Genomic DNA, 14,641 nt, shown 5'->3' with positions numbered 1-14,641 from the left:
GTCAGAGGGCGCGGGGCGGGGCCGTGCCGGACATGGCGGCCGCCGAGAGACCCGACTCGGAGGTGGGGCCGGGCCGGGGTCGGACTGAGCTGGGGAGGGGGGAATCGGGGAGCTGGGGGCAGGAGCAGGAGCGAGGGGAGGGGTAGCCGCGGTGCGGGGGGCAGGACGGCCGTGGGGAGCAGCGGGGCCGGCCTGGCCTGTGAGGGAAGGTGGGGGGTGTGGGGCCGAAGCAGCCTGGGGGTGAGGGGCAGGGCGGGGCGCCCTCCCGGGGCGCCCTCCTGGGGTGCCCGCCGAGCCCTGGGGTGACCTGGGCCGCTGTGCTCCTGCCGCAGGTGGAGGAAGCAGGACACGTCTTCCTCTTGATGAAGAAAGACTATCGCATCTCCCGCAACGTGCGCCTCGCTTGGGTTCTCAGCCGACTGCATCAGGTCATCTGGGCTGTGCCCGAGCCGGAGTTGGTGAGTTGGTGCCCGGGGCTGGAGGCTGTCATCACAGCCTGGTGTGGCAGGCTGGAGCTACACCACTCACGAGCAGCTGGACCCTGCAGAAGATTTTAATCCAATTCCTTTCTCTGATTCCTCTTTGGCTTGACATTCTCTCACATACCGTTTACTTGCTCTTGTAGGTAAAGTCAGAAAATGAACTTGATGTGCTCAGCATCCTGCCTAACGGGTGGCAGCCAGACGAGCCTGTCCAGCCCAGGCCCTATCTCCTCGTGCCCTCTACACGGGTCACCTTCCTGGCCCGCCAGTACCGATTTGTGATTGAACTTGATCTGAGCCCTTCCACAGGGATTGTGGTAAGTGCAGAAACTGCGTATTTGCAGTGTTTTGTGTTAAAAGGCTGGAGCCATTTCTATTTGCTTAGAAGGCTTATTCCTGTCTGTGGTAGTCTTACCTTTTGCAGAAGTCTTGCTTTTCCCAGGAGGGAGGCATGCAGTGCTCCTAGCTAGGCAGCTTAATGGCAGATCCTGTTTCTCTGCTGAATGCTCAGTGTGTGACTTTCGTTTACAGGAAGCTGTTATTTTAGTCCTGCTGCCATTGCAGAAGGATGTTTGCTGTTGTTGGCTGTGTGTGGTGGGGCAACAGCAATGACGTTGAAAGTCTTAGAAGATTAAAAAGCTGTTTCCTTTCTCTGTTTCTGTAGGATGACTCAACAGGGGAGATAATTTTTGATGAAGTGTTTCATGCCCTTTCCCGATGTTTGGTGGGATTGTTAAGACCCTTTCGTATCCCTGGTTCAGACATTATCTACCAGCCAGAGATCTTTGTCACCATCCAGGCGTATTCCTCCATCATTGGCCTGCAGTCCCATCAGGTAAAGTTCAGCCTCTCCCTTGGCACGGCTCAGTGCATGAGCAGCTCACTGTATGGGCTTCCTGTGCACACAGAGGGAAGAGGGGGCATGTGGTAGCTGGGCCCTGTTACCTGTGATGATGCAGACTTGTCTCATTAAAATGTGCAGCCTGGTGTGGTGGGGAAGTGTATGTGAGCAACTTCTGGACAGGAGGCGGAGGTTTCTCCTGGGGAGCAAGGCCCGGCAGAGAATGCCACCCACAGGCACGGTCTCAGAGTTGGGCCACAGGGAATATTTCCCTCGTTGAATGTGCTTTTTGTTGTTGTTTTGCTGTTTTGTTTGTTTGGGTTTTTTAAAAAATTTCTGTTTGCTAATTATTTTTAGCCTGTTATAATTAGCTTGAGGCATTCAAGAAGAGCTGGTGTGCCCAAAAGCTTGTCTGCCTGCTCCAACTGTGTAGCAGTGGTTTATTCAAAGATAATTTCCTCTTCCTACAAACCTTGCTCTCTTTTTTGCACTGGTATGAATGTTTCCTTGCTAGAGAGAGCAGCTGGCCCCAGTATTGAGACTATCAGTGAGATTGTACTTGAGCCAGGGCAGGTCTGTTTAATAATTTGAAGTCTGTTTTATGGTGCCAGTGTGGTTTTTGAAGTTTATCCTTTATCCCTTCCACCTCACAGTATTTTCACATTATTTTCACATTTCTGATGGTGTACTTCATCCCTTTGCTAATACCAGGGAAAGTGGGTGATAACAGGAGGAGCCTGTTAGTCTGTGCTTGTTCCCTGCCTCTCTCTCCTCAGCCTGCCTCTGCCCAAGCCTTCTGTGAGGCTGCAGCCTTTAATGGTCTGTGTAGTGCTTGAAGAGCACAGCCCTTGCTTTGGTCCGTTCTTAGGTCCCACCAAAGTAAACGTAGCAGGAATTTCCATTTGCCAGTGATGTTTTGTGTCATCTCATCCAACTGTCCTGCAGATGTCATCATGTTTTGCCTCAGTGTCTCCCCTATTTGCACAAAATTGAGCACTCTGAAGTTGCTATGTTTTAATTCTTTGGATCTCTCTAAAGACTTGTTTATTGTATGAGGCCAGGAATTGGATATCTGGGTACAACTGGATAAGCTTTATGTTTCTTTTCTGGAGGAAAAGGCATATATGTGTATCCCTTGTCCAGAAAAGCCTGTCTATATTGTAATCACTTATTTTTCTGTGAGGTCTTGCCCATCTGAGGTTGAGGGAATGTGGATAACATGCAGCATCCCACACGTCTGTTGAGTTCTTTGTCTACATATTGTATCTTCTTTGCCTCCTGGTTGTGGACAGAGATTGCCTGTACTGTGGTGGCATCTGTAAACACAAGTCTCATGCCTGTCAGCTTGGGGAGTTTCTGTGGTGGCAGGCTCACTCTGTCACATCACTCAGCCTCTTTTGTAACATCCAGTCTAATTTTTTCTTTTCTTTATTTCAATTTGCTGTTCCTTTATCCAGCCACTTAATGGAAGGTAATTGGATCAGTCTATAGGTGATTTAGATTAGAACAAACAGGCCTTCCTTAGAAACATCAGACCAGAGTTAATGGCTTCTGACAAGGATCCCACATCACTTTCTCCTGACAACTGCTTATTCTGGAAGAAGGCAAATGAAGTAGAAATTTCTTGCCCAGGAAGATTTCCCAAAGAGCGATGAGAGCATCTGCTGTGGAGTGCACTGCAGATGCCATTGGACGCTGCTGCTCACAGGTGGTTGGCCCTGAGCAGGAATAGTGATGAGAGGCCTGTGCTGTACTGTACTTTGTCAGGGACGTGTCTGAACTTCACTGTGCAGAACTGTGTTCCTGTGGACCATTTTGGGGGCTGGTACTATAAAACCTTAACTTGATGACTGATGTGTGTGTCCTTGGGCCAGGTACTATTCCAGGGCTGTCAGCTGGATGAGACGAAGCGAGAGGCATTTCTGCACCAAGTGTACACACAGCTGTGTGCCTTTGAGAACAAAGTGGCAGAGATGCTCCAGCAACAGTATGAACCCAAACCACAGGTAAGGAGGGCAGAGGTGGTTGGGATAACAAAGCTGGTGAAGGGCCTGGAGAACAAATCCTATGAGGAGAGATTGAGGGAGCTGGGACTGTTCAGTTTGAGGAGGAGAAGGCTAAGGGGAGACCTCATCACTCTCTACAACTACCTGAAAAGACATTGTAGAGAGGTTGGTGCTGGTCTCTTCTCACAGGTGATTAGTGACAGAACAAGGGGGAACGGCTTTAAACTCCAACAGGGGAGGTTTAGACTGGACATTAGGAAAAAAATTTTCACAGAAAGAGTGGTCAGACAGTGGAATAGGCTGCGCAGGGAGGTGGTGGAGTCACCATCCCTGGATGTGTTTAAGGGTCGTTTAGATGAGATGCTGGGGGATATGGTGTAGGGGAGAACTTTGTAGAGTAGGGCTGATGGTTGGACTCAATGATCCAAACGGTCTTTTCCAACCTGAATGATTCTGTGATCTTTTGGCTTTCTGGAGATTTGTACTCTGAGGCCCCTCTGGGGTGGGGTGACAAGAGGAACAGTGGCATAGGCCTGGAGAAGGAACAGCTAAGGAGTTTAAGATAACTTTGTGATATCCAGTAATGAGACATGAAAACTGAGGAAGGAGAACCAGTAAGTGTTTAGAAGGGCTGATGAGAATGGTTACCTTTCCCAAGATTATTGTACAGTAAAGCAGCCTGACTTCTTGTACATCATGGGACAAACTGTAGGATGTGCTTTCTCTCTGAAGAAGATGGTGGGAGAGGTGATTATGCCCGTATCATTAATCTATAAATTGCTGTGAATACACCTTTGGCCCATGTTAACGTTTCTTGAATGAAAATACTTCCTTGTTAGCATGAAAACTGACCATGAAACTGAATAAACAGCTGGTGCAGTTTCTAATACTCTTTGAAATCTGTGGCAGATGTTGTTTAGTAGACATGGATATAAGTATCAGCAAGTTAATAATAGCACTGTAAAATATAGCTTAGGATGAAATTAAAAGTGAGACTTTGTAGGGATTCAGAATGTCTATGGATTTCTCATCAAGATCATCTCTCCCGATCTTGGAAATTAAGAATGTGAAGGTTACATTGTGATACTGTCATGTTCATGTGGCAGTCACAATCGTATCTATGGGCGCCCTTCTTGCAGCCAAAGGCATTGTTGGCCTGGCTGAGGTTATTTAGTCCTTATTTAGCATTAGTTATTAGAGTTTGGGCAGACAGGAAGAAAAAAAAAAAGTCTCCAAAGATGAGGAAGAGGCTGAAGTGCTTCAAATCTCATATTCTATCTGAAATTTCTATCTTTGAATGCTAAGTCTGTCAGCCCTGGAACAGAAAGAAGATTGCAGGAAGTAGACACCTTTATCAGTGTGTCCAGCTGGTGTTTTTGCAGTGCTTTGTATGCATTCCTGCTTGCTGCAGTATTTCTCTCATGGTAAACTACCCTATAACTTCTTCCATGCAAATGGGGGAAAGAGACGCACTTGCAGGCCAGAGGGACTGGTGACTCCTACCACAGGCTCTGGGGTGGAGGTGGGAGGCCCCAGGCGGAGGGCAGGGACTGAAACATTTTTTACTTTTGAAGTTTTATTAGCTGTGTCATTGTTAACAAGTGTCTGAATTTAAGGCATCTGGCAAATTAAAGTGATGGATAGTCAGGGTTTTTTTGCTCACAGCCACAGACCGCTCCCATTTGTGCAGAACAAAAGTTAAGTTAGTTCTATTTTTTTTTTTTCTCAGCTCCAATCATCTGTAGCTTTGCAGGGGAGGGTCTCGCACATTCTCTGTATTAGCAGTAAAAATGAAGCAATAGTTTATTACAGGGTTGAACTGCCAGAGGCTTCTGGAGATGAGGAGACTATGAACACCATAGGTTCCTCATCAGTGTAATTATACAAATTTCAGGCTTTGCCTGGGGGGTGTTTTTCATAGAAGATGCAGGAGAAGCCTCCCTGCATTTGCTTATATCAGCACTGCATAATCAGTGCTGTTTGAACAGAGTTAAATGTATAGGCACTAGACTTTGTCCTTACGAGGCTCCTTACCCCCTCTGCTGCCGTGCTTCATAAGTGAGACATAGTTGTCTCTGCCTCTCCAGCATTTCTGGGCTTTACTTGAGTAGATGCTGAATAGCTGCAGCTTCTACTGAATGACCAGGAAAAAAAAGAGATATTCACCATCTCTTTAACTGGGAACTGCTCTGCTCTGCAGAGGAGCTTTAGTGAGCCCAAAGTGTCTCATCTTTCCGCTTCTGTGAGAAATCAGCTTATAATAAAGCTCTGAGCATGTTGTCCCTTTCCTCCACCCCTGAGCAGCCTTGCCCAGCTGTTCTAAGGGGCCCAGATGACCAGGACTTTGAGAGCACCTGGAAATAAAAGCTAGAAGTGGAGCTTGCTGAAGTGCTCCAGGGCTGTGGTACCATGGGACTGCTAGACTGAAGGCCATTTGGGTGAGAACTAGAGCTAGGTTGAAGTCTGTCCCATGGGACCTTGTGTTTTTTGTTGTTTTTTTTTTTTTTTACTTTTCCAGGTGGATTTGTCGCCCCTGAGCCAAGAGAGTACTGGTGACATGCCGGAGTCATCTGGGAGGAAGCCCAGTGTGTCTGTTGTCACTGCTGATGTTGGCCTTGTCAGCATGGTCCGGCAAGGGATCCTAGCGCTGCAGCTGCTGCCCTCCAACTCCAGCGCAGGTAGGCTTTGTCCTCTGGGTTGAAGTTTGCCTGGTTGTTTGCGAAGGATTGTGTTCCTCCTGCCTTAGGCTGAGATTAGTTTTATAAGGGCTGGTGCATGGACCCTTCTGGTACGGATGAAATTTCAACAGCAGCTTTTGCTCTGTACTCTGTGGGCAAACTGTGGTGGTGGGAATGGGGAGAACAACACTGTGCCACGTGCCATGTGTCAGCGTTAGGGAGTTTGTGAGGAATCACAGCTGTGACTGTTGCTCAGGACAGCCCAGCGTGTGCAGAGCTGTGCTCTGCCTGAGTGCTTTGCTGTACCTAGTTGGGAAATTTGCCAGCTCCAGGCTTGGAGGCTCTAAACCAACCTCAGGATTTTCCTTTCGACTTTTGCCCTGCCTGATTTTTATCTCTGGTGGATATACTGGGAGAGTGGTAGCTGGTTGAGATGAAGGATGCACTAAGATACTGACTTGTTTACAGGTATAATAATAATTACGGATGGTGTGACTAGTGTCCCTGATGTGGCTGTGTGCGAGACTTTACTCAACCAGCTCCGCAGTGGCACAGTGGCCTGCTCCTTTGTACAGGTATGTCTGCCCTTAGCAGGGAGTGTGGGGGGTGCTGCCTACCACAGGGAGGAAGGTGGGTTGCTGTCAGTGGTGTTCACTTCCAGAGGGGAAGAGGGGTCTTCTCTGCCTGTTTGAGGCCTTTACTGGTCCTCTGCCTTGTCCTCAGCACTGCTGAGCTCTCTCAGGTATTTTCTTTATCCATCCCATAGGTAGGCGGTGTCTACTCATACGATTGCAGCTTTGGCCACGTTCCTAATGTGGAACTGATGAAATTCATCGCCATGGCCACTTTTGGTGCTTACCTCTCCACATGCCCTGAGCTGGATCCCCTGAGCCTGGATCTGAATGTGTATCACAAGGCATTTCTGCTATACTCCTTTCTGCGTACTGGGGAGTCCCTGAATCCAGAATACTACTGTGGTGAGGAATGTGCATGTCCTCCTTCCAGCAGACAGATGTCTTGCAATACCTCTCTTTGGGGTGCCTCCCCCAGGCTTGGTTCTGCTGATACTCTCCCTTGTCCCCACTGGGCCGTGCTCTGGGCACTGTTGGGCCATGCAGCCTCATCTGTTACTCCACTCCTGGTTCCAGGAATTGGGTGGATTGGGGAAAACTCATGTCCCGTTTTACACCACTCCCCTTTCTGTGGACTTCACTCAGCAAACTGCAGTTAGGCCTGCTATGCTGGAACTTGGAGGGGGCGAGAAGCTCTCGTCTGACCTTTCCTGCATGCTGGCTAGCTTGCAGATGGGGATGTTCTGGAGAGCTTGTCCTAATCAGGCTTGCAGATGGCAGTTTGGATTGAAAAACTAGACCCCTGAGAACTGTCCCACATGCCTCTCTGGGTTGTTCTTATTTTGTGAATGTTAGTGACTGACAGTATGCCAGGAGAGATTGGTTACCAGTAAAACGTGGAAAGACACTTCCATGCCCTGGCGATATGCTGGTGCCATCTGTGCTTTCTGTAACTTGGCAGCAGAAGCCACATACAGTGGCAAGTTTGAAGAGAGCTGGCCTGGGACTTGGAAATCTTGAATCTTAAAAAGATCAGGTGTTAGTCTTTTAAGCTCAAGGCTTCCATGTTCTGATACCTTTTACAAAGCACCTGGGAATTCAAGGTTTTCCAGGGAAAGGGTTGAAGCCCAAATGCTGTGCAACTGTTGCAACAGCTGTGCAGTTTCTGCCTGTCTAGGCTAAATGTGTAACTCCGTGTGCCTTGTCACAAAGGCTGTCCCAGAGGAAGAAGGCCCTGGCACCCCACCCTGCCCCTCTGCCGGGCCTTTTCGCCACGCTAGCGGACCTGTTTGCTGTGTTGCCAAATCAGGAGTGGGTATAAGTGGTGCCTGAAGGATATACTGTTCTTCAGGCCAGCAAGTGTTCCTGGCAGCTTATGTGAAGCACTTTGGGAAAGCTGTTGCTGTAGGATGAGGAGCAGAGGAGCTGCTCCCTCACAAACCTCATCTCTGCCATTTGCAGTGTCCCAGCACAGACTGTTCAATGAGCACCTGGTGTCTGCAAGCAGCAACCCTGCTCTGGCGATGAGGAGGAAGAAGCACACTGAGAAGGAGGTGCATGCTGACCTCGTGAGCATTGTCTCAGTCCGGCTGCGTGAGGGCTACAGCATCCGTGAGGTCAACATCACGAAAGGTGACTGTGCTGCACTGGGGTTGGAGCTCAGATAAGACTCAGCTGTTCTCAACTGTTTAGAGGAAAGCGCAAGGTCCACCATCTCAGCAGAGGGGCCGGTATTGTGGAGGAAGGAGCCGTTTTCTCCAAACTCTTTAAGTTTTCATGAGTAACTGCCTGACGCAGGACTGTCCAGTATTATTGTGCACTTGCCAGGCTCATCCTCTGTGGCTGTAAGTGCTTGGGGAGGGACAGGCAGACTGTGACCCTCTATGTCCTGGAAATGAGTCTCCACAGTTGCAGGGAAACTAGTGACAGAACTTGGGGTTTTGCAGAGTTTTCTGGGGCTTCCTTTATATTTCACATTTTTCTCCTTTCCCTTTCTAGTCCTTTGCTAGATGCACTCCAAAATACTAAGACAAATTTGAGCTCTGGTACAACAGATTTAATGCCTCTTAACTACAGTTTTCCAAAAGAAGAAATGGAGGAAAACGAGGATATCGTCAGGTGAAAATGCCAGATCAGTCAGGACTATGACTGATACTAGAAGGATGTGAAACCATCCAGTGGTCCTGTTCTCTCATCTGACTCGCTAGAGATTATGGCACTTGGAGTGTGAGAACTAACAAAAAGTGAAGGGACTAGGGACCTTGAGGGGTTTGAGTATCCCAAAGAGTGCCAGTAAATCCTGCTTAACTTTCCATCTCCAGCTGTGACTAGTGGTGGTGCTTTAATTAAAAGGGAGATGAAAAAATCCAAATGGAAGTTATGAATTACAAGCAAGAGAATAAGTTATTTTTGACTGTCGCAATGACCAGCAGAAAGCCTGAAGGATGGGATTCTTAAAACACAGCATAAACACGTACGACACATGGTCTTCACTATTCTTTTTGAGATATTAGTACACAGAATATGTTTTCTATCAGAAAATCAAAGTCTGTGATATAACTCAAAAATCATTACAAACTTGCTATATGATGTTTTCTATGAATTAACTGTGGTCTGCCTTAAACTGTATAAATATCTTATGCCACTGCTCTGCTTGGAAGATTGTCCCAGAGTTTCATTGCTCTTTCTCCAGCTTCCTTTCTAAACTCACTCAAACCAAATTAGACCTGTGTGACTTTATTATCCTTAATTAAGTTTATCCTCCTTCTCTGGCATTGCACAAACGTATTTAAGAACAATGCCTTTCTCCTTGTAACCTCCCTTTTGGCAGGTTAAGCAAGCCAATGTTTCAGTCTCCTTTTGTAAGGGCAGGCTTTCTGTTCTGTTTATTCATCTTAATAGCATGGTTTTTTTCCCTCATCAGTTGTTCGCTTTTCACAGTTTGGTCTCATATTTCTTGAAACAGTTGATAAGGATGTTGTAAATGTGGTTTTATCGGTGCCTTGTTCAGTAATGCTAATACTTCCCTGCTTCTGAAGTAAAATACCATATCTGATAGACCAGGAATCATGTGAGCTTTTTCCATGATTGCATTGCATTGTTAGCACAGAAATCCCTGTGTCTTTCATGTACCTTTGCTTCCAGTTGATGAGTCCTTAGGGGTGTGTGTGTTTGTTTGTTTGTTTAGTAGTCCCTAAATGTGGTGTTCTTCACATAATAGTTAAGCCTTAAGTTCATCTTGCTTGGTTCAGCTTGCTATTCCTGTGTGATGACTGGGAATTGCAGTTCTTTTGACTTGATGCTTCTTACAAACTGAATGTATGTTAGCAACCTTCCCAAAAATCATATTAGGTGGGATAATTTCTAAAGTTGGTCTTTCAGGAATATCCCTAATTTCTTGTTTTGGGAGTTTTCTATTAAAAGTAAGAATCTGCTATGATTTCCTACTGAGACAGCTCTTCTAGTAATGTCTGCAGATTGCTTTCACTATTTTACTGTAGGTGTGGCATGGGATACTTCCTTTAAATCCAGGCAGATTAGGTCCATTGCACTCTCTTTGTCTAGGAATGTCTATGAAACAGTCTGACAAGTCAGTTCCTGTCCAAGCTGTGCTCAGTATTGTGTCTTTTATCCTTCCGTGCACCAGTTCACTTACAGCTTGGACAGCGCTGGAGAAAGAGCCTTTGATCTGGCAGCAGTGGTGAAGTGCTCTTGGTGACTGTGAATTCCTGTATGGAAATGCTGGATAAGGTAGCAGGTGTGAATCATTCAAAAAGCAATCAGACAAGTTCATGTTGTACCTTTTTGCACAAAGTTGTAGCTACAACTCTGGCTCAGGATATCATAAAGCAGCAAATTTCTATACTCTGGAGGAATATATTGGAAATATCACCACATGTTCACCATGCTCCCTGCACTTTTCTCTAGGTATCTTCTTGCTGCCTTTTATCCTTGGAATGCTAAATGAATTGGTCTTTTGTTTTTACAAGAGCAGAAAACAGAGGAGCAGCTGCCCTGGATCAGAGTTACCTTCTGTGGTGAATAGCTATGGGCAGGTGCACAGGGAGGAGTGAGAATAGGGTAAACATACATGGTATCTCCTTTCTCCTTCCCTTTTTTCTTCCCTTTGAGCACTCTCTAGCTCTTTGCAGCTCAGGGCCTCCCTGAGCCAGAAATACTTTCTGTGTATCTCTTTGATGAAGTTTATTTAGAAGGAATTTAAAAATGAGATGTATGAGCTATCAAAAATACAGTGTGTATTTCTATGCTAGCCTTTAGAATAGTAGTAGATAATGTTACTTATACTTTGGAAAGGCTAAATGCTCTGGGGAGTTGCTGTCTGTGATCAGAAAAATTGTTGAACTAACTTCTTAAAGTAGAATTTACAAAAGATCAAGACATTTCGAGGTTGAGCACTGCCTCTGCTAAGGAAAAGCATGTTTGGCTAATCGGGGCTCTCTGGGCCATTCTGTAGAGAAGTGTATAACAAAGAACAGTTAATTAACCTGGATAGCCAAAAGCTTTTGCCAAAACTTGCAAACTAAAGGCTGTTAAGGAGCCAGCTGGCTGTGAAGCAAGAGGAAAGAGTGCAGTTGTGGACTTTGACACTGTGGCTTTTCTGCCTCACTTTGCCAAAGGCAAAATAGAATAAATAGCTAGCTTTGTGCTCAGAGTTGCCTGGAGAGGTTGTTTGTGATATTTATAAGTGCTCCAGCTACCCTCGCTATTTGATTTTAGATATTTAGGCATTTAGAAGGCTACTATGGTTAGTTAGGAATGCAGAAGCGCTTGCGAAAAGGGGAGTATTGGAAGGTATGGAAGGGAGAGGAGCTGTGTCTGAAGCTGTGGGACCATGGTGTTTCCTGTTTCTTTCTGGGACAATGTCAGAGGATTGCCCTCTGCAACAAAAAAAAAATTCTCACTGACCATTTTGTGTTGCTGTGTGTTGAGGAGAGCCTGAAGGACGTTTTTCAAAACCTCATCTTCCTCTGTGAATCAGTCCAGCACAAAAATGGCTGGGCACGAGCTGACCAGTGAGAATGGCTGTTCTCAGTATCAGGAATCGGGAAGACAAATTGAGTTTTCTAAAAACCAGAGCTGGACTTTATGAAAGAAATCAAAGCAGCAAAAACTTTTATTGACTATAAGGTCAAAAACCAGAAATGGTTTGCTTTGCAGTAAGAACAAGCTAAAGATTCATCTAGGTATGACTGCAAACTAAGCAAATATTTTGCCTATGTTTTTAGTTTTGCTTGTGTTGAATTGTAGGAGTGAAGCCAGGATGACTAATGGAAACACAGGTGGAAGTAGGAAATATTTTTAATGATCTAGGCAAAAAATGTTGGAATTTACTTACCATGTTTGCTGTTGATGAAGTAGAAAGGATTTGTTATGAGAATCGAAATACTGTGCAGAAAGCAGTGGATGAGCACTAAAGCAATAAGAGGTGACCATATGAAATGGAAAGAGACAAATTTATAAATTCTTGTTTAGCCTCTGATAAACTAGACAATCTTCATATGGAAACAACAGATGGTACAACCCTGGCAAATGCATTTATAGTAACGCAAAGCACCCATCGTGGAACATATTAGTGGCCTTAAATAAAATCCTAGTAATCCCTCAGGTGAAATATAGTATACATTTGGTCATCTTGGTTCAGGAAAGATGAATTCTTGAGGTGCAAGAAGGTCTGGGTCTGTTAAGGGGAATGGATATTCTGTCGTAGGCTGATGACCATGGCTTGGTTTAACCTGCACAGTAACAGCTGAAACTGGGTAAGGATTTCTTCCCCTAGTGCACACTCCTTGTCAGTGTTATGGAAATGAAGCTTCTCAGAAAAAGAATAATTTAATCAAAAGAACAACTGAGCATGAATTTGGCATGTACTCTGGAAGGTTTTGTTTAAACATCGACAGGGGAAGAGTACTCTGGGGGAGCCTCCCAGCAGGGACCATGGCAGCAAAAAGCAAGATGGCTTTAAAATGGAGTGTAGTCAGCCTGTGAAGGGGATGGCATGATGCGCCTATGACAGCAGCAAATGCAACTCTGCAGGAAACATAGGATCCAGGCTGATGACCTGTTCGGACGGTTTCCAGCACATCCAATCACTTATGTCACAAATGCTGCAAGTCTGGCAAACTGTAGAGCAGGCTGGACATCAGAATAGATGATTGAGCAGTTGAAACAGCAGAGTGGCACTGTTACAGAAAGTCATGTGTTTCTCTGGGTTGTTTCAGTACAAATACACATGCACAGTCAGCAGGAGTGTGACAGTTTTCTGCTCTTCTGGCTCAGTGAGGCTTGCTGTCAGGTGTCTCTGTTAATCTTGCTAGAGATGCAATGGCCCGCTTAAAGAAAAATGTAAAAATGTGCAGTCTGAATAATGGGTGAATATTCATTCTTAACTTCTTAACTTTGGGAGGAGAAGAGAGTAAACATGGTGAGAAGCTTTTGATGCTTGAAGTTCTGAATTGCATGATATACTGTCTGTGCAGGAGGAACATGGAATTTAGTTCAAGAATTGGGCCTCGCCTTCCAGGCTGTTTGTGATCTGCGCCCATCATGTCTAAATGTCCTTGTTGCTCCAATGGGATAGGTTAACTCTGCAGAGTGCAGATGAGAAAACTTTATAGCTTAAAGGCCCTGCTCATCTGTGCAAAGCAACAGTTTTCTTGGAGACAAAGGTGAAGCTGTGAAGAAGAGTCCATTGCAAACGTCAGCACCTCCTCCAAGTTTCAGTTGTCTTCTCTAGTGTAGATACTACATGTACATTTGAAGAACTGTTCACCAAATGCTACTGTGTAAGCAACGCCTCCCTCTGTTGGGGAGGAGAGAGAATGACTTCAGCTAGAGCAAACAGTTGTTAGATTACTTTGTCCTCCTCACAGCGATCAAACAATCTCACAGTATCACGGAGTCCCTGGTCAGAGAGGAAGCTTGGATGTGTACCAAACAAGCACTTGAACTTATTCCTCTGCTTCCATGCAGGTGGGTCTCAACTGGAGGTGAAACTAGTGCTGCTTTGGAAGCATAACATGAGGATAGAGTACTTAGCTGTGACACCCTGGCCCCTGGACCCATCAAAGCGCAGCACATGGGTGGAGGTGACGATGGAGGGAAGCTATGATATCTTGCATGACATCAGTTGCACCATGAGGAAGCCTATCACCAGTCTGTACCGCACTACGGTCATCCGGCGCTTCTGGAACACCTTGCAGAGGTGAGCCTGACCATCCCCAGCAGTGCTCAGTGTCCAATATAACGAAGAAATTCCTTCCTTGGCATACTGGGGCATAGGTTATACAAGCAGCTGTCACAACCTAGAGTCGTAAAGGAATGTGCTCTGAGAAAGAGGCATGACTGGCATCAAGCTTGCCATCTAGCCAAGGAAAAGACTCAAACTGGCCTGTGACCTAGTCTGTAAGATGGCTTCATGGTGAAGGTATTGCTGCCCCTGAGTCCTGATCCTGTGATGGAGACCTTAACTCTGACTGCTCTTCCATGGAGGTGGTGTGTTCTTACAGTACAGGCTTGCAACTGTGTTGCATGGTCACACTGAGAGCAGCACCTCATGTCTCTAGGCCTGAAGGACCTGCAGGTTATAACCGTTTCCTGGCCAGGGTGACCATTACTCCCTGCTATTCAGCAGATTCATTTGCTAGCACTTCATTTCCAACTCTGATCATCCTCTTATATATTAGACTGTTACTCTTGAACTCCATTAACATGCTCTTTGCAATCAGGCATTGAATCCCAGCATTGCCCTAGAAAGCTGAGTTGGTATAGATGGGCTCCCAATACACAGGGAGGTCTGTGTGTGCAGGCACTGGACTGACTGGGCCAGCGGGGGGAGAGCATGGGCTTTTGTGCCTAACTGCCTCTTCTTTTTCAGCATCAACCAGACAGATCAGATGTTGGTTCATCTGCAGTCTTTTGACACAGTCCCAGAACACTTCACCATTCCTGAGAGCACCAAGAATGGGGTGCCCCTCTTCTACATCCCCCCAGGCTCCACCACTCCAGTATGTTCCTTCTCTCTCATATTTAATGTGGGATAGGT

At 46.1% G+C, this 14,641-nt stretch overlaps 1 protein-coding gene across 15 annotated transcripts in view; it reads left to right on the top strand.

Annotated features, from left to right (window-relative positions):
* Position 1: 1 nt before the first annotated feature.
* The window catches only part of SZT2 (SZT2 subunit of KICSTOR complex), a 60,219-nt gene continuing 45,579 nt past the window's right edge, over positions 2–14,641 (top strand). For 13 of the 15 annotated variants that reach the window (XR_012629843.1, XM_074876278.1, XM_074876270.1 and 10 more), the window contains exons 1-11: positions 2–62; positions 333–458; positions 626–799; positions 1,147–1,317; positions 3,198–3,329; positions 5,848–6,007; positions 6,476–6,582; positions 6,774–6,984; positions 8,041–8,211; positions 13,570–13,801; positions 14,474–14,603. Coding sequence is in view for 14 of the 15 variants with exons in the window: in XM_074876278.1 (XP_074732379.1) it covers positions 33–62; positions 333–458; positions 626–799; positions 1,147–1,317; positions 3,198–3,329; positions 5,848–6,007; positions 6,476–6,582; positions 6,774–6,984; positions 8,041–8,211; positions 13,570–13,801; positions 14,474–14,603 (1,644 nt within the window). In the remaining variant the exon portion in view is untranslated. Of the gene's footprint in view, positions 63–332; positions 459–625; positions 800–1,146; positions 1,318–3,197; positions 3,330–5,847; positions 6,008–6,475; positions 6,583–6,773; positions 6,985–8,040; positions 8,212–8,246; positions 8,424–13,569; positions 13,802–14,473; positions 14,604–14,641 lie in introns of those variants that run through there. The other 2 variants (XM_074876275.1, XM_074876276.1) reach the window with 2 other exon arrangements.

This window comes from Strix uralensis, chromosome 8 (assembly GCF_047716275.1).
Source record: "Strix uralensis isolate ZFMK-TIS-50842 chromosome 8, bStrUra1, whole genome shotgun sequence".
Classification (NCBI taxonomy): Eukaryota; Metazoa; Chordata; class Aves; order Strigiformes; family Strigidae; genus Strix; species Strix uralensis.
This window is presented reverse-complemented; position numbering and strand designations above follow the sequence as displayed.